Raw genomic sequence first — 24048 nt, forward strand, 5'->3', positions numbered from 1 at the left:
TGACATGGAAGTCCTGAGCATCTTTCCAGGATATGTTTGAATGACAATTTAAAAGAGAAAAAAAGAGCAGCTTTTTTTGGTGCTGTTTAACAGTTGCTTGATCCCAGACTACTTGGGTTTCATCTCTGCTGTGTCTGTACCATGGTGGAGGGCAATTTGTTTTCTTTCAAAAATAATTTAGTCACTATTTTTGCTTGTGGTGGTGTAATCACAGAATCCTATAATGGTTTGAGTTGGAAGGGACCTTAAAGTTCATCCAGTTTTACCCTCCTGCCATGGGCAGGGACACCTTCCACTATCCCAGGGTGCTCCAAGCCTCATCCAACCTAGCCTTGGACACTGCCAGGGATGGAGCTGCTACAGCTTCTCTGGGCAACCTGTTCCAGTGCTTTTCTTCCTAACATCTAATCTAAATCTCTTTTAGTTTAAACCCATTCAAGATATTGCAGAAACGCTGCAAACTGTTCCAACACGTTGCTGTTCGTGGGTGATTCGGTGCAGCCTGACGGAGAAGTCCCGGGGCAGGTGCCAAAAGGCATTGATGGAGATTTGGCAAAAACCCCCAAGATTAAAAATCGTCCTTGTCCCGGGCTGGTTTTGCGCATCTCTGCAGGCAGAAGCCCCGAGGGCTGCGCGGCTGCGGCGGGAGCCCGGCGCGCTGAGCCGGGCCGGGGGCTCGCCCCGGGGCCTCGGGAGCCGCGGCTGAGCGGAGCGGGGGCTCGGCGCGGCCCTCGCCGTCCCCTCTCCGCTCCCGGGGCTGCCCCGGACCCCCGCCCGGCCGCGCCCCGCTGCCCGTCCCGGGGGCGGCAGAGCCGAGCGGAGCGGGGGCAGAGCGGGGCGGGGGGTCCGGGCGGGGCCGGGCCGGGCCCCTCCCCGCGCCGCTAAAGCCGAGGGCGGCGGGGCCCGGCGGGGCCGGGGAGCGGCACCGGCGGGGGAGCAGCACCCGCCCCGCGGCCATGCGGGACGCGCCCGGCCCCGCGCTGCGGGCGGCGCTGCCGCTGCTGGGCGCCGCCGTGTCCCTCTGCGCAGGTACGGCGGCACCGGGAGCTCCGGGAGCGGCACCGGGAGCGGCACCGGGAGCTCCGGGAGCGGCACCGGGAGCGGCACCGGGAGCTCCGGGAGCGGCACCGGGAGCCGGGGCGCGCGATCGGCGGGAGCGCTGCGCTAGAACCCCGCTTATCCATCCCCGCCGTGCGCCCGGCGCTGCCCGGTGCCGGCGGGGCCGCCGCCGTTCGGGGGGGTTCGGGCTCTCGGTGCCTTTAATCACGGCCGCGCGTACCGAGAACTGGGTCAGGGAGGACTTATCGGAGCGGCCCCGCGCCGGAATCCCTGATCCCTGCGGCTTCCCACGCCATCCCGGGCCGATCCACCCCGGGGGTTCCCGCGGCGCCCGGGGATCTGCTCGGGGGCAGATCCTCAGAGCGACATCGGTCCCGGTGGGAGGACCTGTCGCGGTGCTCTGCGGTGCCCGTGCCTCCTCCCGCCCCTCCGCACCGCCGGCGGGACGGCGCTGCCGGCGCCTCGCAGGGCTCCGAGCAGGGTGCGGAACACGTCCGGGCCCCTCGGCACAGGGTCCTCTCTCGGGCGGCAGGTGCTGAGACACTCCCTCCCTTCAGTCGTCCCTCTAAAACCTAAACCCGCGCTCGCTAGCAGCACTCTGAAACCAGCGGTAAGCAAGGCAGTGTATCACAGAATATTTTACAAATTTTCTATTAGGTTTACTGGACTTTGCCTTTCTCTCCGTGTTTTCACCAGAGCAGTTTCCTTGTGTGATGCTCATTAGGACCTTGCTGAGAGGGGAGGTCACAGCCCCAAGTGCAGGGAAGGACCGTGCCCAGCGGCCCATCCAGGTGCTCATAGAATCTCTGCTTTTGGGCAGGGGGGAGGAACAAAGCTCAGCTGTGGGCTGTGAAGTACTTCTGTGTAGTATTGCACATCTGGTAATCTCTGGTACCTCCACAGGATGTAACACCTGCTCCATAAGAGCTCTTCTCCTTATTTCTCTAGAGTTTTGTTGTCCAGGTTTGGAAGGGAACCCCAGGAGCAGGCAGCCCCCATGCAGCCCTTGTTTTCCCGGTGTGCCTGAATTAAATCAGAGCATTGCCAGCACCATGGCCGTCACCACTTCCCTCTGGAGAGCATCCAGAGCACTAAGGAATCATATTGGCTTTGACTGTTTTTTATATAAAAGTCCTGTGTTGCTTTGCTCTCCAAAGGGGCAGTGCAGGGTTCTCTTCTCCCTACCCTGTCCCAGAGCCTGGCTCAGGCAGGGGGTATGTACAGACCAGACAGGCAGATGTGTGGCAATAGAGGGGACACTCAGTGTGACTGTCTGGATGGAAAATTCCTTGTCAAACCACTCAGATGTGACTTCAGGAGCTTTCAGTGCTGGGGACTCTCTTATGCAAGCAATTCCAGGCTTGCAGTCGGTCAGTGCTGTCAGCCCTGTGTTATCTCAGCTGCCTCCCCGTGAAGTTTGTACCCACAGCCCTGTGCTGGATCTGCCCTCAGCCCCTCATGGACTGGGGCCAGCAGGTCCTTCTTCAGCTCTGTGCATGTGCTGTATTGCACAAAATCCCTGCACTCACAGTGCTTTGCTGTGTCACTCATGTCCCATAAAGCACAACCCTCCCAAGGATACCTTGCCTGTTCAAAGCTAAAAATGTCCTTTGGCAGCTTATTACAACAAAAGTCATTTCCCTGGGTGTTGTTGCCCATTCTCTGCCCTGTTAATATTAATTTCAATGCCTGGACTCACCTCCTCCCTGCTGGGTTTTGCCTTGGCTGCTGAGCTTTTCCTGAGTAAGTGTGAAATGGTGAGTACCTGACCCCATTCATCTTCTAAATGTGATCTATGATTTCTTCATAGAACCTTCACACCTCTCCAGAATTGCCTTTGACGTGACAGCCCAGTTTCTTAATCTATGCCTGATCCCTTTGCTGTCTGTACTTCTCCTGTGCCTTTTTGAGGTGGGTGACAACATCTGATCCCACATGGCAGAACAGGGCTGGATCTTCTCCTGGTGTCTCCTGATTGTGCTCTCTCCGTGAGCTGAGGAGTTGTCCAGTGCTCCCCAGGGAGGCACAGCCCTCTGTTCCCAGCAGGGATGGCTGACAGTGTGCTGATGGCCTGTGCACAGCTGAGGCTGTTTGTTCTTCTGTGTGATGTTATTCTCCTCTGACTTTTGATCCCTCAGCATGGGACAGTGATGGAGTCCCCATCCCTGGAGGGATCTGACAGCCACGTGGATGTGGCACTTGGGGACTTGGGTTAGTAGCAGCCTCGGCAGTGATGGAGGAACGGTTGGACTCGGTCTCAGAGGGCTTTTCCAATCCAAACCATTCTGTGATTCCATGGTGAAACTTTTTTGCAATGCTCTGAAGTCAGTCCTACTTCTTCAGCCTTCAGCAACCCCTGTGACCTTCTTACTGCTTCCCCTCTCCATCTCCCCGGAGCACTCAGCCCACGTTCCCGTGCCACAGGCTTGCACGGTGAAGCTGCTGTTTCTCTCTGCCTCGGACCTCAGCTGCTGCCAGAGAAACAGGCTGACTCTGGTGAAGATCAGAGTGGCTCTGCCAGGTGGCAGCAGAGTTTCTTTGCCGTGGTCAGTTCCCAGCAGCTGTGCAGTTGGAGAACAAGGGGCTGTGCCAGACCCACACCCACACCCACCCTATGGCACCTTTACTGGTACCTTCTCTGGTTTTTGTCCTGGCTCCATCACCATCAGGGGGCTGGACAATGGGAAACAGACAGTCTGTAATTTCTAGGATCTCCTTTGAGCCCCTTTGTCCAATGGTGAAACTTTTGCCACCTGGGACCCTCCTGAGTCCAGTCAGTCAGGTCCAGGTATGTGTCCTGTGGTGTGGAAACATCCCTTCCCAGCGGAGGTGGCCCAGGGGCAGCTGTGTCCTGGCACTGGGGTCTGTGCCTGAGGCAGGGGACCCAGGCAGTGTGGAAAGCCTGCAGTCGTGGGAACTCCAGACCTGTTATTTGGAAATAAGATGACAGCCTATCTAGAAGGGCACAATACAGAATGACCGTACAGAATGATCAAAGATGGAAATGTTCTGGATATTCAGCATTTCCTCCCATCAGGCCACTTAGATCTTTGCTTTCCAATTTAATTTTGAAATGCTCTACCTCTAACTATGGTGAGTAGAGATGGATTATGACTTAGTGGAAGATTAATGCCCTGTTAATTTGTGTAGTAAAAAGTCTGTGCTGAAATGTAGAACCTTGTGTGGTTCATGAGAGAGAGCGGGTCTGGGCTTTGTTCCTCAGAGTTTTTAGTTCAATTCTGTTAGCCCGTGGTGTCAGTGGCCTTGTGTTAAATGTTCAGTTCTTTCCATTTAACTTTTGAAGTTGCACTGTGTCTGTCAATGGGTTTAAATTATTCACCAGCCCTCATGAAGCTGGTGTTTAAACTCCTATTCTTCCACCTCTTGTTCACTTGTGGTATCGCACTTGTTCCTCAGTTATCTAGTAATTCATGTACTTGATGCTGATGATGACAAAGCGGTGGAAGCACACAAAACCCATCTTCTTGTGCTGGTTTGTTGGGAATCAGGTGCTGGCTCTGTTCTTACTGCTCCGTAAGCTCATTGCATGGTGTGTCTGCCTGTTCTGTGTGTTTTCTGGCAGTTACACTGAGAACTAAAAGGCAGAAAATGTTGCTTTTTAGGTAAGTTAGGCAGATTATTTTCTTCTCTGAAGATCAAGTCATCCTGCCCCTGATTCATGGTGGGACTCATCCAAGAATCTGGTGTGTAGTCTCAGCTCCTATTGCAATAACAGCAGGAAAAACATCCTTGAAAACCATGTATGTCTTTGCCAAACCCAGGGAACATCTGCTCCTGGGGTCGCTGGGTCCAGAAGTTGCTTTCCTGGTGTGCCAGGGTGTGAATCCTCCCCCGCCCCTCGGCTGGCTCCTGCTGTGTGTTGGGTCCTGCCGAGCACCAGCTGCCCTTGGGAAGGGACCCCTCTGTCCTTCAGCGTGCCCGAGACTGCTGTCCCTGCTGGAGGGAGCCTGTGGTGTGTCCTGTCCTGCTCTGCCCTGGCCCTGCCCCAGCTCTCCAGCCAGTCCTGGCGGGACAACCTGCCTGTGGTCCCTCTGGGGGTGATGGGCTTTGGGGAGGGTCAGGAGAGGTTTGTTAGTGACTGCTGGAAAGCTCCATGCTCAGAGGACTGGGACTGTTGGTGGCCAGGTTTGGATGCCTGGCGTACTCTCTGCAGCCATGGTGTGTTTCAGTTGTTCACTTTCTCCTAATTTCTCAATCAGAGAACGGAATGTTTTAAGGGAATTGTTGTGCTTGAGTAAACAAAGGAGTCATGTTCATTACTGGATTAAAGAGTGCCTTATTTTGAAAGTTTGGGAGCACATTTTCCTCCAGCCTCTTTGAGCCTCTAACTCCTTGACAGTCACCTTACTCCATTCCCCGGTTTCCAGCGTGGTGGGAGTCCCAACTTCCACCCCATGACAGTGCATCACCAATGGCATTGCCAGGACTGTCCTCAGGAATTGTCTGGGGAGGGAGTAAACATTTCTTGCTGCATATAGGGACTGCAGAATTTCAGTCAATAATTGCAAATTCTTCCTCTTCTTTCATGATGTAAAATTGCTCTGTGGGAGGGGAAGCAGTTCAAAGGTGGTGCTGGCTTGAATAGTGGGAGGACGATCTTCCATCATTGTGCTGTTATTCCTCTGGTCTGTAAGCTGAGGGGAGTGTCTTGCTGGCCCCTCTGGAACAGCAGCTGAGGCAAATCAGAGCAGAAATGGTCCAGATGTGTAATGTGAAACTTGGTATACATTGCCAGTGGCTGTAGATGGACTGGTTATGAAGCTGACATGGACAATTTTTTCCAGTGGAAGGAGATGTCAAGAATAACCAGGAGCAGCACTGGGGCTTTCCTGATGGAGCAGCAGGGATAAGGCACAAATTCTGGAGAGTGCTGTGTCCCTGAGGATGTGAGTAGGGATGGGGATACAGGCTTGGTGGAGCAGGAGTGGTTGCACAGGTGTCTGTGAGGAGCTCTGTGGGAGGCACAGCGGGGATGTGACACAGGGAGAGAGCTGGAGGGGTTTGTCACCTCCCCTGCTCCGTGGGACGGGAGTGGGAAAAGCGTGGATGTTCCCAGTGGCACGTTCAGAAGGGCCCAGGCTCCTCCCCTGATTCCACAAGAGCTGAGGCAGCTGTAGTAGCACAGGTGCAAGAAACCTGTATTTTTATAGTTATGCTCAATCATCTTTCTGCTCTGTTAACAAAGGGTTCTGGATGGACAGAAATGCTCTTGAAAACAGGGCCAGGGATTTGTATCTGGTTTGTGATTTCTATCAATTTTTCTTCATGAGAAGTCAGCCAACAGCACAGGCAGGTGTCTGAGGAACCTGGGCTTCTGCTTTTGTAGAATTATATTTAAAAGTGGTCTGTGAAAGTCTTCTGCGAGGAAAGCATCTTGTCTTTCCCAAAACTCCAACTCTGATCTTGTCTCTGAACAGATTCAGCTACAGTTTTCCTTCTTTTCCTCTGTGTGTGAGCAGCATTCGGTGGTGCAGCGCCCTTGTCATTCCAGCAATGGCTGTCTCAGTTTGGTCAGGGTGAGGGTCAACCATCCTCAACTCTCCCCATGTTTGTGGGGCTCAGGGGCCCCCCTGGAGCTGCTTGGGATATGCAGGGACAGTTTTGATCAGCTCTGCTCTCAGGCAATCTGCAAATACAGAGTATGGATAGATCTGTCAGTTATCCACTGCAGATGATGTAATAAGGATAATTTTCCATTTTATTTTAGGCTGTGAGAAAGGAAGAAAAACACCATAATGACGTGTCTAAAGCCCCGAAGACACTTGCAATAATCTTAGACTCATTTCCTCAATAATGCTTTTATTTTGCAGTTTTGGTGATGATGTGTCTGTTTTCCTTCTGCTAGATCTCTAATTTATTTGGATCTGATGAGTCTTGCTCCCTGCAGCAGTTCTGGGACCAGGGTAATGTCTTTAAGGAGATATTTGCCTGCTGTGCTGTGTGTGAAGGATGGTGCTCACTCCTGTGCCGAGGGAGAGCTGAGGCAGCAGCTCCTGGCACACCTGCACCCAGGATAAACACGGACATACCGTGCCAAGGAAGTTTATTGTGGGCCCGAGCTGAAGATGAACACCATGAGCTGTTATTTGAGAAGGGTGGTACAGGATGGAGATTGTTGTAAGGGAAGCAAAGAGTGTCACAGAAACAGAAATCAGATTTGTGCTGATGTCTGTCAGCACTTCTGCGCTCCTCCAGGGACTCTGAGATTGCAGAATCATGGAATGGTTTAGGCTGGACAAACCCTCTGAGATCATTGAGCCCAGCTGTACCCCCAGCACTGACAAGCCCACCACTAACCCATGTTTTACTTTTCAGCTCTTATCCTTAAATAAAAGAAAGCCCTTCTCCTTCCCCCCAGTTCCAAAAGAAACTGAAGGATTATGGCTAAAATTATTCTCCTGAGTAGAGCAGGGCTGAGTCTTGCAGAGTTGGAGCTGACCCAGAAAGGGTTGCCCGGACAAGGTGCCTCACCTGAGGAGACATGGGGAGGAGGAGTCTGTCATTCTGCCCGTGTTCATCCTGGGGTGCTGTGCCTCGGTGACCCCGGCTCGGTGCTCTCCAGTCAGCTCTGGCACAGCTGGGGTGTTGCTGGTGTGAGCTGGTGACTGGGATGGGCAAAGGGTGCCGTGGTTTGGGAGTCAGCAGCAGCTTTCACGAGAACTACTTTTTGGGGTGGTCAGTCTTCTCCACCACACAAGACAAATGACATCTATGAAAGTCCCTGGGACCAAGATTTAGAAACTTATTGTCTGTGAATGTTGGGGACTTGTGCTGTTGGGGGTGTCCTGGCACCAGCTTCCTCCTGCAGGCCAGGGCCCCATTCAGCAGCAGCTGGCAGGCCCAGCTGGCACGGTGTCCTCGAGGCTCTGCTGTGCCAGGGTCTCGTCCCCACCGCTGTCCCCTGTTTGCCAGGCCTGCAGTGCGTGTGCCAGCTGTGCGAGCACACCAACTTCACCTGCCACACGGAGGGCGCCTGCTGGGCCTCGGTCATGCTGACCAACGGGCGCGAGGAGGTGGTCAAGTCCTGCGTCTCCCTGCCGGAGCTGAACGCCCAGGTCTTCTGCCACAGCTCCAAGAACATCACCAAGACCGAGTGCTGCTACACCGACTTCTGCAACAACATCACGCTCCGCCTGCCCCTCGGTGAGTGCCAGCCCAGCCCCAGTGCTCGTCTGAGCTCCAGAGTGCTCAAACCCCGTGCAGGGAACACGACTGCAGGAGCCGGTCCTTGGGGGCTTTAGAGGCTGTCTGTAAAACACAGCTGGTTTTGTCCCAGCTTGTTTCAGACAGCAAAACACAAACTGCGGCTCTGTTTGTGGCAGAGGGAATTTCTTGCATGTCTAAAGCTATCCTAAAGGCTGGCTTCGATGTCCTACAAGCACAGGGTCACCTCGGGGGCAGGAGGGGTGGAGGACCCTAAGCCACTGCTGGGGACCTCTTTGGCTGATGCGGTTTCAGCAATCTGAGCCTGGGGGGGCTGTGGTTGGTGTGAGCAGCCTGTGAGGCAGCATCACATCAGTGTCACAGAGTTTTGCTCAGCAGGGATGAGCAGCTGTGAGATTCCTGGTCCTAATGAGAGGGAGGAAAAAGGCACTTCCAGGGCCTCTGTGTATTACCCAGCCGGTGCAGTGCACGAGTCTGCCAGGCTCGAAGTTTCGTAATTAAGTTGATTTGGTGCTTTCTAAAAATAAATATTTATACTATTTTTAGTATAATTTTAATTTAATTTTTTTGATTCTTCTTTCCAAGATTTGTGTTTATTCCAGACTTTTTTTAAAAAGGTGTAAAATATACTATTTTATCAGATAATACCTTTTTATGTACTTACACCGGTAAGACATGTTGCAGGTAAGAAAGATGCAAATTAATACACAATTTACAATTATAACTTGAATTTAAGACACTATCATGTAGTTCTTAATGGAATTTGAATGGCTGTTTCTGGGCAGACCATGGGGGAGCTGCTGTGGGAGCCTTGGGCACTGTCACCTCCTGGTGAACCCTGGTACCAACCTCATGTGTGCTGTGGGGCGGGAATAAGGATCATTTGAATGTTTTTCTTGCAGTTGACCACGGAAGGGACACACTAATTGTGGTCATGCTCTAGAAATAAAGTGCCATGGTGGTTTTTCCAAGTTGGGATGAAAGCTGCTATTTCTAGAGGAGCAGCAGAGGGCACATCTGTTGTCCCAGCACTCGGACTTGCAAAACCTCTCGTTTCATATTTCAGTACCCCAAAAAAAAGAATTCTTATCCTGAGACCTTTACTCTACAGATTTAGGGGAGGGAGCTCATGTCAGTTGGAATTGTACCAGTGCCAGTGTGGTTTCTGTGCTGGCCTATCCTCACAGGGTTCATGTTGTTGGGAAGCTGCGTGGGGACAGCTCCAGGGTCAGGCCCTTGTCTCACACGTGGCCAGTGGCACTTGGGACAGACACCTTGATAGGGAAGGTCTACTGTGCTTTACCTGTATCATCTGTCTCCATCTCCATCTCTATCTGTCTCTATCTACCTCTATAGATAGAGTCTAACTATATCTCTGTCTCTCTATTTCTATGTCTATCTCTATTTTCTGTATCAAGCTCCTTATATATATATATATCTCTCTACCTTTGTGTATATATATATATATATTTCCTTATGTGTATATACATTGTATACCTACCCACTTACCTGCTGACCTGTTTAGTCTGTCTCCATTATGCAAATTCTAGTTTAAAAGTGGAGCATGTGGGCATGAAAAACTTGCCTTTAGGCAGGAGCGGCTCTCCTGGAGGAGGAGAAGCCCTGAGGAGGTCCAGCAAGGTGCCCATCCCTGCTAGGTGAGGCTGGATCTTTGTGTCCTGCTGGGACACAAACCCACCCTTCAGCTCTTCTCCATGAAGCTGACCTGCTTCAGCTCAAAGGTTGGATGGGCTTGGAGCAACCTGGACTAATGGGAAGTGTCCCAGCCCGTGGCAGGGACTTGGAACCAGCTGAGTTTTAAGGTCCCTCCCAACCCAAACCATGGTGGCATTCTGTGACTGTCTGTACTTACCAAAGGTTTGTGTTGTGAAGGAGTGCCCAGAGAACAGTGAGATGACCCACAGGGTGAGGACCTCTGAGGGCAGAGAGCAGTGTATGGTTTGGTGCCTGTGCCTGAATTCCCATGGCAGAGCTGCAGGTGGCAATGCCTGCCCCAGCCAGCACAGGGCTCAGGGTCAGGGCCTTGGGTGACAGGAGCTGACTTTCCTTTGAGTGGTTTATTTTTGTTTGGTTGGCTTTTTGGTGTGGTTTTTTTTTTTTTAACAATGTATGAAAATCTTTAAAGACAGGTTAAACCTGGATCTCTGCTTTTATATCCTCCTTCTTGTGGGCAGGGATTTCATTGCATATTCTACATTAGCAGGTGAAAATGTCAAAATGCAGGATGAGTTTGCAGTAATTGGGTTTTTTTTCTGTGTCACCTTAGATTTCTTTCCAGGTTTCTGCTGGTTTAACTGGGATACTTTCTGCCCCAGCAGGTGACTTGATGTGAGCTTCCCCTGTCACAGCAGGGCTGCAGAAAGCACCTTGTGTGCTGCTGCCACGAGGGACCTCCCCGTGATAAATTGTCCCTTGCACATCCCTCGTTCTGGTTTTCTCTGCAGAACTCACCACCATGCCCTCAGCGTGCAACAGGCTGGTTTCAGGAGTTGCTAGTCAGACCTAGATTTTTCCAGCCACAGATTTGTGTCTCACAGGATTTTTGGGCCGTATTTGAGATCTGGGAGACGGAGTTTATGATCTCTGCCCCCCCCAGTGGTGAGTGGGGTCTGTTACGGTAGAATTTAATTTTAGATTCTAGCCCAAACTGTATTTTTGAAATGGTTCTAATGTATTCTGTAGAGCTGACTAGAGCCTCCCCATTAAGAGAATACAATAGATTTTTTTACTACATTGGAAAGAATATGTAATTTTGCCCCCTGAGTAGCCCAGGAACACACACAGTTCGGGGCTTGTGGAAGCCTTATAGTGGAAGCTTTACAGTGTCAAAAGCAAATGCTGTGTGTGAGAATGACTTTTCCATTGGAGGGAAAAAATCACTTCCTTTTTTTGCTGCCTGCAAGTACTATTTTGTTTATGCAAGTTGGACCATAACCGCCCCGCATTGTGCAACTGCTGAGTACTGCCAGATGTGCTGCTTTTGGTTCACACATGGCAACATGTCTCAGCTTCTATTCTTGGTTAGTCAGTCAATGAACAGTACATTTGAAATTGGATTGCAAAATGTTGTGATTAATGGTGGTGTTTTGCTGGGTTTGGGTGGTCATGAGGAGTTGTCTGATTTCCCCAGGAGTCTGACCTTTCCCAGCTGTTGTGGCTGTCCCTAGGCTGATGGTTTGTGCTGGGCAGGAGGTGTGTTTGTGGTGTTTGGTTTGAGCTGTGGGGAGCCCCACGACCCCTGAGGGCTCCTGGTCTTGGGGCACCGTGGTGCAGAGGTCAGGGTTGAAGATGGCCCACACTGACCAGAGCACAGGAGCTGCAGCGCTGGTTTGCCCCCAGCCTCGACGTGCGCTCCGTGAGGAGCTGGAAAGGGTCTGAGCAGTTGCCACCAGCCTCGACCTGCACTTGGTCTTTGTTACAGCCAGTAGACTAAAGGATGACAAAGGAGGTTTCTGGTTGACTCCTTCCAAGGAACCCCTCTAGACCATCAGGATCTCATCATTCTCTGAGAACTCAGTGGAGACTCCCTGCAGTCTGGCCCAGCCACCACAGCTTCCAGCCCCACTGCAAACTTGCCTTCTGCCCTGGAGATCTCCCACCTCAGCAGCATCCCAGGGGACCCGTGAGCAGCCCTGAGCTCCACTTTACTCTGAGCAGTTGTGACTTGCAGTTGTGAAGGCTGTGTCTGCCTGTATTCCTGGAGCTGGGTGTCACCCTCCGAGAGTCCTTGGCTTTGCCTCTGCAGTGCTGTGACATCCCGCTCTGCATTCCCGGGATGGCTGGGAGCATCAGGGTCTCCGTGATCCCTCCTTCTCTCCACCTGAGGTCACTCCTGCTCCTGCCCCAGGGTGTCAGAACACTCTCACTGGCCCTCTCTGCCTGCTGTGGTCCCTTCAGCCTGGCTCCCAAAATGGTGTATGGGAGGGAAAGGACTCCAAAACGCAGCGCTGTTGCAGCTCTCCCGCAGCCTGCTCCACGAGTCTGTGCTGATACCAATTGTGCCCGTACACATTGTCAGGGAAAGCGCATCACATCACTTTTCTGTTAAAATTGCAGACTTTTTTCCCTGGTAATAATGGTATTGTTGCTTTTTTTAAGCATATACTGAGAAATTTTTCTCTGCCCCTTAAAATCCTGCTATAACCCGAATTTCAGAGGTTTATGGTGTACAAACTGCGCAAAGTGCACTGCAGTTTATAGACTGTTACATCCCAGGATGTATTGTGTCCTTGTCCTGCGGGCCAGTCCGTGAGGATGCCCTTCCCAGTCCCTTCCCACCAGCCCAGTTCTTGCTGTTCAAAGTTTCCTGATGATTTTCCTTTTGTTACTGTTTGCAGTGGCCTAAGGACAATAAACTTCTATTTTGTTCATTTAGTGTTATGCTGGTTTTCAGCAGTTGGTGGGAAGAGCTGACATGGTGTGGTCAGTGTCTCGTGTGTGTTTGTCTTCACCAGCCCCTGCCGGGGATGAATGAACCTCATTGCTACCGGGAATGAGCCTGACGAGCCCTGCAGGGAGGATGCTGGTTTGGATGGCACAGGGGAAGTGCTGAACAGCCAGGGGACAGCTCATGCCCTGCACTCTACCCTCTGTGAGCCCGTGTGCCCCGGCCAGCACAGAGCCAGTCCCGCTGCTTTACACATGTCCTGGGGGGCAGGGCTGGCTCGGCGAGGCACTGGGGCTCCTAGGGCAGGGGATCTCTCCATACTGTACTTCACCCCTGTTTCAGGGAAACATCAGCCCTGTGGAAACAGAATGAAAAACGTTTAGGAGATCCCAGCATGTCAGTTAACAAGCAGCAGTTCCAAGGAGGCATCCTGCTCGTAAATCCTCTTACAAACCTCCCACGTCACCCCTGAAGCATCCTCTTGAAGTCATTAAAGGAAAAACCTGTGAACAAAATGTACCAGCTTTGTGTTCAGGAAGGTTGGAGTTGTTCTGGTGAATAGATGTAGTATTGACTGGAGGAAGGGTGCTGAGGCCGTTGGCTGCTGCATTTGAGAGCCCACGTCGTTTTTGTCACTCTCAGACTCCAGGTTGTGGTGTGCACGTGGCCCAGCCTTTCCCTGAAGGAAAAGAGTGACCTTGCATGGGGTGGAGTTCATGATTCTTACATCTTCTGCAGCCCTGAGATCCCGTTTGAACTCATGGTTCTGAGTGTTGAGGTTTTTTAATGGGTCATATTTCTGGTTTGTTTTATTTGCAGGGAAAGTGCTGGTCGATTTTTATTTTAAAACTTATTTAAAATTTTGGGGACATTAAGGGAATCATGTGTATGTGTTCATGTGCAAGTGAATCCCTTAGCAGTGTCTTCCTCGGGCTTGATACAGAGCTGGGGCGGTGGTCGGAATGCTGGCCTGAGACCAGGCTTCCTGCTCAGAGGGTGTGTGGGGAAAGGCTCCGTGGCCGGCAGTGCTCTGTTCTGCCTCCTGCTCAGCACAGCTGTGGGAAAGCATCGATCTCAGTTGGTCACTGCTCTGCAGCCCCTCGCTCGTGTCCCTTCCCAACGCCGCTCTCCCGTGTGTCTCCCAGCAGCGTCGGAGGCTCCCGGCAGAGCGGGGCCGCGCTCGGCGGTGCTGGCGGTGGCGGTGGCGGTGCCGGTGTGCGCGGTGCTGCTGGCGGCGGTGCTGGCGGCCTGCTCGGCCCGGGGCTGGCGGTGCTGCGCCCGCCGCGGGGCCAAGCCCCCCAACGTGGAGGAGCCCCTGTCCGAGGGCAACCTGGTGAGCTCCGGGAAGACGCTGAGGGATCTCATCTACGACATGACGACCTCTGGCTCTGGCTCCGGTACGTGGGGTGCTCTGCCCGCCACCGTGGGTTTAGTGCTGCTGCTTGTGGCCACCCCTCACGGCAGCGATGGGCTCTGGGTGCTCTTCTTCTGTCAAACCGCAAAAGTTCAGTTCTTTGTTGGAATGGAGGAGTTAAAAAAGTGAACTCAGAAATCAGAATCAAGTGTGAAACCCAGTGCTGCTGGCCGATGTGACATGGCTGATCATGAAAGGTACTAAACCCACCTGGGCAGGTCAGGATGCTGCTTCTCAAATATTTTGTGTTTCATAGCAGAATAATGTTCCTTCAAATTCTTGTTTTGAGCAGAACATCCATCTTTTTAGCATTTTTCCCATTTCTGGTATCTTGCCTACTGTGATGCTTCCATTGCTACTGAGAACTTGTTAAACCAAAGAAACCTAAAAATGAGGTGGGAATTCACAAATTCCAGGTCACTGGGCCAGTGGCATGTCTGGGGTGTATAGCCCAACTTTCCTTAACTAGAACTTTTATTGCAAAATATGTAAACTATGCTTGCTTTTATTTATAAGTAAAAAATGTACAAATGGTGCCTAATTTAATTAATTTCCATGAACTGCATACCTCTGAGGATTAAGTGGTTGTTCTTCCCTAATGCTTTTTCACAGCTCTAGTGAGCAGACTTTGGCTTTATTTATTCTGAAGTTTTAGCTGTTCCCAGCCATCCCTGAGCCAGGAACAGGGCTGGACTTGAGCAGAGCCAGAGCCCCGTGCACCAAGGTGATTTGTTCTGATTTCAGCCAAAATCAAGGTCGCAGTTATTTAAAAAAAAAAAGGTAAAAAAATTTAACAATTCCTTGTTTTAAGGCCCCAACAAACACAGAATCAAATCAAACCAGGCAGGATTTGTGGCTGGCAAAGCACAATGGAGCTGCTATAATAATTTATTTTAATTTTCAAAAATTTCAGCCAGAGCAGAGCAACTAATTGACTGCAGGACAGCTGCAGTCTGTATCAAACCAAATTGAGTAGTTCAGGCCAAATTTTAAAGTTTTTACTGGGGTTTAAGAAAGTTTTTTATATGTACAGAGACTGGGAAGTAACATTAAGAAGCCTGATTTGAGGAGATATTGGTTGGGACAGGATTTTCCCTTGATAGTCTAGGAAAGCAAGGCCATGAGTGTAGCTCAGTGGGAAAGGTCAGTGTTGGGGTTTGAAGGTCCCAGCTGAGCTATTTCACAGGTACCTGTCTCTCCTCTTAACTAGGTCTGCCTCTGCTTGTCCAGAGAACTATCGCAAGGACTATTGTCCTGCAGGAGATTGTGGGAAAAGGCCGATTTGGCGAAGTCTGGCGTGGGAAGTGGTGCGGGGAGGATGTAGCTGTGAAAATCTTCTCCTCCAGAGACGAGCGGTCCTGGTTTCGGGAGGCAGAGATTTACCAGACGGTCATGCTGAGGCACGAAAACATCCTGGGCTTCATTGCTGCTGACAACAAGGGTAAGCGGCGAGGCGTGCGCGGCACCGCGGGGCTCCTTCCTCTTAGAGAGCTTTTCCAACCCAAGAAATTCTCTGATTCTATGTGATGGCCTTGGCAGTGCTGGGATAGTGGTTGGACTCAGTGGTCTTAGAGTGCTTCCCAGCCCCAATGTTGGCACTCACTAAATCCTGAGTGTCTGTCTCAGAACAGCTTTCGCTGCCCCCACTCCCATTGAAGCACCGCCTGAACCATGCGGCTGCCCTGAGCTCCTTCCCGGTGGGACAGCTGGCACGCTTGCTGGCTTGCATTCCCTGAAAAGGGGAAGGCTTTCCCTAGCTAATATTTTTAATAATCTTGCTTCCTCTGGGTAGATAACGGGACGTGGACTCAGCTCTGGCTTGTCTCTGAGTACCACGAGCAAGGCTCCCTGTTTGACTACCTGAACCGGGGCACGGTGACGGTGGAGGGCATGGTCCGGCTGGCGCTGTCAGTGGCCAGTGGCCTGGCCCACCTCCACATGGAGATCGTTGGCACGCAAGGCAAGTGCTTCCCTCCCACTTTTACTTCAAGTATTTTGAAGAGCTTCAGTGTTCTCAAAAACATTTACGGGTGACGTGATATCGTGAAGTGTTTTCTAAACTGTTAACACCAGGGGGAACAGTGTGAGTGTGAGTGGTGCAGTATAGACAGGGAACAGGGACCTTACCTTCCCACTTCCATTGTCTGCAGGCCTTTAAATAGGTGCCTATGGAAGCAGCTCTGCTAAAGGGGAATGAGCACCAATGAAGGAAAAATTTCTTCATGGAAAGGTTTATCCAGCCCTGGCACAGGTTGCCCAGGGCAGTGATGGGGTCACCATCCCTTAAGGGACTTAAAATCTGTGTGGATGTGGCACGTCGGGACATGGGTTAGTGGTGGCCTTGTCAGTGCTGAGGAATGGTGGGACTTGGTGGTCTTAGAGGGTTTTTACCACCCAATCCATTCAGCGATTCTGTAATTTTCCAAATTAATTTGGAGGGTGAACTTCCAGTTTCTCTTTCTGTGTTTTATTCCTGAAATACAGCTATTGAAACAAAAATGCCCTTAAAGCTTTCTTTTGAAGTTGACATCATTTAGCAGAGCTTCACTTGGTTCAAAATAGGCCTCAATATTTTTATATGGTATAGTAACAAAAGTGACTAAAACTGTTTTTACGTCCTTGCTCATGATATTAAAATCCAGGCTGTTGTTATCAAAATTGGAGGCGGTTTCTCTCACTGTGAACAGGGAAGCCAGCGATCGCGCACCGGGACCTGAAATCCAAGAACATCCTGGTGAAGAGGAACGAGACCTGCGCCATTGCCGACCTGGGCCTGGCGGTGAAGCACGACTCGGTGCTGAACACCATCGACATTCCCCAGAACCCCAGGGTGGGCACCAGGAGGTGGGTGAGGCAGCTGCAGCTGCCGGCCTGGCTCCGTGGGGATGGCTCCTCACAGCCCTGCCCTCCACCAGTGATGTCCCCTCTGCTCTTGGCATCGGGCAGGGATGGCCGCAGCCCTGTGGGGTGGGTGGGGGAGGAGGTTGCAGACCCTGCTGTGGAATGGAGCTCTCTGCCCCACGTGGGGCATCACGTGTGGGTCACCTGGCCCCCAGTGCTGTGGGCCTGGGCAGGGCACGGCTGCCAGCACCACGAGGGGTCACGGGGCCCTGGCATGTGGCAGCACAGCTGTGGCCTTTTGTAGGAGCTGCCCCAGCAAACTGACCCTGTGTGCCCTAAAGGTACATGGCCCCCGAGATCCTGGACGATGCGATGAACATGAACATCTTTGAGTCCTTCAAGCGTGCAGACATTTACTCTCTGGGGCTGGTGTACTGGGAGATAGCCCGGAGGTGCTCCGTTGGAGGTGAGGTTTTGGCCTTTCATCCAATCCCAGCTTGGTTTGGGTTGGAAGGGCCATTAAAGCTCATCTCGTTCCACCCCCTGCCATGGGCACCTACACAGTAAATCTTCCCTAGGAATCACTGAGGAATACCAGTTGCCTTACTACAACCTTGTGCCTTCTGATCCTTCGATAGAAGACATGAGAAGGGTTGTCTGTGAACAGAAGCTCAGACCAAGTATTCCAAACCAGTGGCAAAGCTGTGAGGTAAAAGCAGTTTTCTAGTTTATTCTAGGTGTATTTTGTAGGGTTTTTTCCTAGTTTTATTTTGTTATTTATATTTTCAAGTTTAAATTAAGACAGAATTTTGGAGTGAGAGATAGGGCACACAATGCTCAGCTTCTAGCTTCTCGTGAATTTAGAAGCTTCATATGTCTAGTTCTCCTTCAGATCAATACAGAGCAAACTCTTTGCACCAAGTGCTCAACTCTGTTCAAGGCAGGTCTTAACTGATGCTGCTGCTGTTGTGTCACTGTTTCAGAGAGCTGCCCTTTATCTCCCCGTCTTAAAACCAGAAAGCAGCGGGTGGTGGTTGTATCCCTGGCTATGGTTTGTCCTGCTGCAGGCGCTGTGGTTGCGTCCCTGTGGTGTATTCCGGGGTGCTGTGTTTGTCCTGCTGCACGCACAGTGGTTGTATCTTGGCTGTTTCTGCCCCGCTGCAGACACTGGTTGTATCCTGGGTGCTGTTTCTGTGCCCTGCAGGCGCTGCGGGTGCTGGGCCGGGTGATGCGGGAGTGCTGGCGTGCCAGCGGTGCCGCGCGTCTCACCGCGCTGCGCGTCAAGAAGACGATCTCGCAGCTCTGCGTGCACGAGGACTCCAAAGCCTGACAGACCTCCCTGTGGGACGAGAGGGGAAGGCATTCTACTGTTCATCTTTCCACATGTGATAGTATTTTTGTTTCTGGTCTACCTCAGACGATGTGGTTCCTTCCGTACTGCGGTGCCCGAGGCAGAGCACCGACCTCGAGTGCTGCGTTCGGCCGTGGGGCGAGGCAGCTTGGGACTCGTAGCTGGGGTTTGGTACAGCAAGTCCGTGACTTGCTTTGGTTTTGTGAGTAAATCGGACACCAGTGAATTGCAGGAAGGAGCTTAAAGCCTCATGACAGTGTAGAAATACCTTCTGCTGTTGTGCTTTTCCTCCTTGTCACACCCCAAGCGTCCTGGAAATGTCTGGTGTTGGTTAAAGCTTGTTTGTCAGGGAAACCTCATGTTCTGTTCTCAAACCAAGTAAAAGACCAAATTAACCCAGCTTTTTACCTGTTTTTTTTGCAGGAATGTGAAAAGGGGTTGTCAGTAAATGCATTTTGAATTACTTTATTTATAATTACCTAAGTAATTAAAACTATGGAAATTCCACTAAGTGTGTACATTGTGAACAAAACCACTGAGTCAGTTCCCTATTAACATTTATTTTTATAGTCTCAATTTCGCATACAATATTGTGGTAAAAATCTGAGTTGTTCTGCTCTGTCTTTTGTTCATTGAACAGATCAATCAAGGGACAACTTTTCTTTTTAACTGTTAGTAGGAAAAATAATAGAGGCAATATGTTTCTGTTAGCTATGTAGGGATGCAACAGGAGAAATTCTACCTAAACTGAGAAAATATTTGTTTTTAGCAACATCTTTCCAATCACTGGTAACAATTTTTTAGTGCCTTCTGATGTATTGGGGGAAGCTTTAACAAAAGCCAATGCAGCCTGTTCAGAGGTTTCTTACAGAATTCTGTAACAGCACCAGGCTGGTGATGAATATTAACATTTCTGCTCATGTTTCCATAATATTACAAGCCAGCAAAGTGAGTTGTTGTATTAAAATTCACCAAAGTTTTGGCATTATGTGAATTTTGCCACACTCCATGGCCCACATATTTGAATACAATGTTTGAATATTTTTAATGGGCAAAATTATATATTTCATAGTCTTATGGTTTTTCTAATGTTTCTAAATCCAGCTGGCTCACAGAAATTAAGCCCAAAGATGTTTCCAGAATAGCAAAGCTTTTTTAGAAATATGATGTGGCCCCTGCAGCTCTGTGGCAGGCAGCTGTTGGCTGATCACAGTGAGTCAGATCAGTCTTTGGGGCAAAATCTCTTGACCTGAGCGATTGTGGGGGAGAATGAGTTCAGCCTTTACTGAGTGCCGTGGTCAGTAGTGCCATTACACCGGGTTTCATCCTGAGTGCTCATCTTCAGGACATTGTGGATACTTGGTGGCTGTAAATTGCCCGTAAATAGGCTTTGATGCAATTTACCTGTTTGCACAGGGTTTAGTCACTCCTGCTTTTGTTAAACAACAGGGCTTTGTGTGGTCTGCAGCCGAGCAGTGGAGCATTTCCCCAGAGCTGCTGGCAGGTTTTGCCCCAGTGTGGTTTCTCAGATATAATCAAGGTTGTCTTAGAGATTCAGGGAGGACTTGACAGGGCTTGGAGCAACCTGGTCTGGTGGAAGGTGTCCCTGCCCAAGGCAGGGAGGTGAAAGGAGACAATCTTTAAGGTCTCTTCCAACCCAAACCATTCTGGGATTCTAAGAGTCAATTCTTATGTGCTTCAGCTGCATGAACTACCCCGTGGAGCTCAGTGATGTGACTTTGTAGGCTGCATGATCCAAATTTTGGCAGCTGCATGATCCAAAGCCTGGTGCTGACTTGACTAGCAAAAAAATTTGCAAACCTAAGATCCAGCATCTGTTCTTGTAGTATGTAACTTGAAAAAAAATCCTTATCTTAAAAAGGAAGAATCAAAGATTTATTTTTTAAAGTGGGAAAGGAGTTTCAGTTTTCAGTTCCCCACCCCGAGTCTCTGAAAATTGTTGACCAACCCGGTAATTTGAACAAGACCCTTTTGGTGCCTGGCTGGGAGGTGTGGGTGGAGGATGCTCAGGCTCGGCTGCTCCTCACACAGGTCACAGTTGCAGATCCAGAAATGCTTTAACTTTTTCCCTGGAAATATCTCTTTGCATCAGACATTATGGTCTGTTTACCCTGGCTTTTCGCCTAACTCAGTGTTTTTGCACTGGTTTTGTTTTCTTTTTTGTTGTTGAGAGGTGAATGTACATTTTGATGAACCAGAGTTGAACATAACTGAGCCAAGGGGCAGATGTTGTTGTATTGAGCTCTGAAATGTTTGTAAACTCTACACTCCTTTAGAAAAACCCCAAAGAACCCTTGTTTTAGTGGCCTTTCCCCTCCATGTGGGTTTGTCCTGTTCTAATTTAAGCACAGAGGTTATGCCAAGACACTTCTGTGCAGTTTAGGGAGGCTTCGGTTTCCTCAGAGATTACAATGTTCCTGATAATCTTCACTTAAAGCACAAGTTCTTAAGCTCATGAAAATTTTCAAGGTCAAGGATGCTCAAAACCTGTCACCACATTCAGCCTCCTAATTAATGCTTCTAGTTTGAGGGAATTACCAATATTTTATAATTTGCTTCTAATAACAATCTAAAGTTTAATGCAGGGATTATGGACTGAAAGGGAAAGTTAATTAATGTTTCCTGTAGCACCTAATTTTTTTGTGTTGCTTGAACTGCTGCCCCCAGACACTCCTTTAGAAATTCAGGCTGTAATGTCCTCTGCACTTTCCTACTTTTATAATTTGCACTTAATCAAGCCATGCCCTCATGTGACACTATAAAGAATCCTGCAATATTTTAGTCACTGCTATGTCACTTCTTTGCTTGGTACTAGATTCAGGAATTATAAATAAATTTGTTTAGAAATATTCCCAGTCCCTACAACGGGTCTGAACTTTGAGCAGGGCAAGTTCTTCTTCTCAGTCCCCGTCTGCCCGGAGCTCCTGTGCCAAGGGTGGGCTTGAGGCTGTCCCCAGCTCCCCCTTGTTCATGGGAAGGAGGTGTTTGGGTTTCATCCCTTGCCTGGGGACGGTATCACAGGACAGGGACGGGGGTGGCACTGGGGCTGCTGCCCGGGGCGGTGCTTCCGCAGGACTCTGACCGCGGAGGTGTGGGGCTTGTGCCCCTCCTTCGGCCGCACCGACAGCGGGGCACAAGCCCGTTCCTGTGCCCAGGAAGGTTATGGTTCGGTGGGGGGCTGTGAGGCTGTCCTTGGGGTGTCCTTGGGGTATCCTTGGGGGGCCCTGGGCCAGCACCTGGGTACCCCCAGCAGCACTGAAAACACGTCCCCTCCTCTGCCCTTGGCTGTGCAAGCCGCGTGTCTGTGATTCCAGGGATCGTCCCCACGGGCTGTGGTACCCCAATCCCCCCCAAGCTTTTAGGGAAAGATGGCCATGTTCTGCTCTAACAGGCAGAACAATTTATGAATGTACAGGGAATAAGTATAGAGGTACAATATATTTCTACAGAATAAAAGAAATGTGCAATAAATTGTAACTTACACTGAATGTATTTTTGGCATAAATGGACCAGATGTATTTTGAATGTAGCTATGACATTGTGTCTAAACCTGCTGTGATTCTCAGTCCCTAAGAAAAACGTCATGTTTTGTCAATCTACAAACCACTTCCTCAGTTGTCTGTTTTTAAAAGAAGCATTAGTATTTTATCTGGAACACCGTAATATTTCTGAACTAAGTATAGCAGTGCAGCGCTCGACTTCAACCCTCGTGTTGTGAAATATCTGATCTGTGTACACTGCAGAGTTATTTTTAAAACTATTGCTAACGTTATTGCTTGATATTGCAGCTGCCTGGTTGTAAAATAATGGTTTAGCTGTTGTATTTTGTATGCGGATTTGGGGAAGATGTGGCAATTTCAATAAATTCAGCATACTCTGCCCTTGTGTTCCCGTGGCCTGAAACTGTTCTTATGTTCATTCTGTGAGGGGAGAAGGGTTGAGCCTGCTCTGCTTGAACCTTTAGAAACCTTCACTCGTGGCTCTTGCACCCACACCAATGTGAGCTCTCACTGAGCTCCCTTTCATACGAGACTCCCTGATCCTGCTCTTCCAGCTATTGAGATTTTCAGTGATGTAAACCTGAGTGGGACCAGCTCACCCTGAGCACCTCAGTTCTGGAGTCTGTATGTTTGAAAATTCCCCTGACACAGCCATAATCTGGGAATTTAAGTCAGGCTTTATTTAAATTTAAGGTGTGTCAAAATGAAATCTGCCATGCTGTGACCCAAGAAACTTCTGTGGCTTTTAATGGATACCGTGGGCTTTTATTTTTTTTCTTAGAAAGACCTTTGTGTTACAGCAATTACTTGTGAACTCTCTGGTCCCTGCACATCTCCAGGAAGGTGTCACTGTCACGGTGCTGACTGTGCAGGTCCTGGCTGTCGGGCTCTGGAGCGGGTCCCGATGGAACGGCAGCAGCCAGTGGCTCATTGGCGAACATCGGCTGCCATCCCCCGGCCACCGCCGCGCCGGGTGTGTGTCTGTCGCACAGGAGAGCTGCTTGCTGCTCTTCCAGCAGCCTGCGAAATTCCTGCCTCCCGGGAGACATTCTTTTCCAGCACACTTGGGTGGAGGAGCAGCTACCGCTGTGAGCCAGGTGGGTGCTTCTGTCCGTGGATGCTGTGCCCCGACAGCGGCATCCCAGCCCTGCGGCAGCAGCGCACCAGGGCCGTCACCTGGGGAGAGGTGTTCGTGAGACACCTCTCGGTGAAGGGTCTGGGTGTGAAACCGAAAGGGCTAGTTCTTCAATTTTTTGTTATTAAGTAAATCAGCTCCGCAGAAGCCACTGGTGTACACTTGGTAGCTAAGGAGAGGAGCCAGCTCCTGAGCCCCTGAGGGCTGGTGTCCCACAGAGGACGACTCCTTCCTTCTGCCCGAGTAAGGTGATTGTGGGCAGAAACCCTGCAGGCATTGCAGCCTCGGAGGGGTGAGTGTTCCACCCCTGGAAGCGTTCAAGGCCGGGTTGGACAGGGCGTGGAGCAACCTCGGCTAGTGGAGGGCGTCCCATCACTCCAGCCCTGACACGGAGCTAGCGCCGTGCCAGGGAGAAGGCTGGGGCAGAGCATCCGTGTGATCTCCCCGGACATGTGGGAGCCGCTGCCGGGCTGCCCTCTGCCTCTGGCTCGGCTCCGAGCAGCTCCGAGCCCGGCCGGGGAGGAGCGGGCAGGCTGGGAGGGACGGGTGCGTGGGGGTGTGGGGGTGTCTGGTGTGGTGTGGGTGCGTGCCGGGGTGTGGGGTGCGTGTCGGGGGTGGGGTGCGTGTCGGGGGTGTGGGGTGCGTGCCGGGGGTGTGGGGTGCGTGTCGGGGGTGTGGGGTGCGTTTCGGGGATGTGGGGTGCGCGGCTGGTGTGGGGCGCAGGGCAGCAGAGGGGCACGGGGCTGCTGGGGGAGCTCGCACCAAGAGCCTGCTTTGTGCTCTGATGAGCGGTGTCATTTATTTCTGCCCTCAGCTTGTTTGCAGATGAGTCACTGGGTTTCAGGAACGTCAGAAAGGGCTGCCGCAGGAACCGAAACGCACTTTGTTTTCAAGCACTCAGCGGGGTGACCGTGAGCAGGAAAAGAGGAAGAGGCTTTGAGTCACCCGCTCCCCGCGTTGCTCAGTGTGCCTTGGCAAGTGAGCAGATGACACCCGGGGGCACAGATAGCTTTCTCAGGAAAAGGGAGAGAGCTTTCCCCCTTGACTGCCGTACTTTTTAAATATGTTTTTTCTTCCCCTTAACTCAGAGGGGTTCCCCCAAGGAACTCGGAGGTGAAGGACAGACATCTGAAT

The 24048-nt window shown here is 50.9% G+C and overlaps 1 protein-coding gene across 9 annotated transcripts; it reads left to right on the forward strand.

Moving 5' to 3' along the window:
- The first annotated feature begins 955 nt into the window (after positions 1-955).
- Positions 956-22166, forward strand: ACVR1C (activin A receptor type 1C). Of its 9 annotated transcripts, none has more exons than XM_039555118.1 (9): positions 956-1029; positions 7993-8223; positions 13798-14049; positions 15277-15507; positions 15859-16026; positions 16754-16910; positions 17249-17373; positions 17486-17616; positions 18112-22166. In XM_039555118.1, exons 1-9 carry the CDS (start codon positions 957-959, stop codon positions 18235-18237), a joined length of 1494 nt encoding a protein of 497 aa, XP_039411052.1. In that variant the 5' UTR covers position 956; the 3' UTR covers positions 18238-22166. The 9 variants fall into 9 exon arrangements, 8 of the variants coding, with proteins under 8 accessions (XP_039411052.1, XP_039411053.1, XP_019146162.3 ...); XM_039555119.1 differs by having other exon boundaries at positions 13801-14049; XM_019290617.3 differs by lacking the exon at positions 956-1029 and adding an exon at positions 1141-2970.
- The last annotated feature ends 1882 nt before the right edge of the window (positions 22167-24048 follow it).

Source organism: Corvus cornix, chromosome 7 (assembly GCF_000738735.6).
Source record: "Corvus cornix cornix isolate S_Up_H32 chromosome 7, ASM73873v5, whole genome shotgun sequence".
NCBI lineage: Eukaryota > Metazoa > Chordata > Aves > Passeriformes > Corvidae > Corvus > Corvus cornix.

What these genes read in the sequence shown, in the direction of transcription:
- ACVR1C (XM_019290612.3), top strand. Translation starts at nt 7,836, where the DNA reads ATGTTGGGGACTTGTGCTGTTGGGGGTGTCCTGGCACCAGCTTCCTCC. An exon ending in CACGCTCCGCCTGCCCCTCG is followed by an intron (nt 8,224 to 13,797) that starts GTGAGTGCCAGC and finishes TGTGTCTCCCAG; the next exon opens with CAGCGTCGGAGGCTCCCGGC. An exon ending in CCGGAGGTGCTCCGTTGGAG is followed by an intron (nt 17,374 to 17,485) that starts GTGAGGTTTTGG and finishes AATCTTCCCTAG; the next exon opens with GAATCACTGAGGAATACCAG.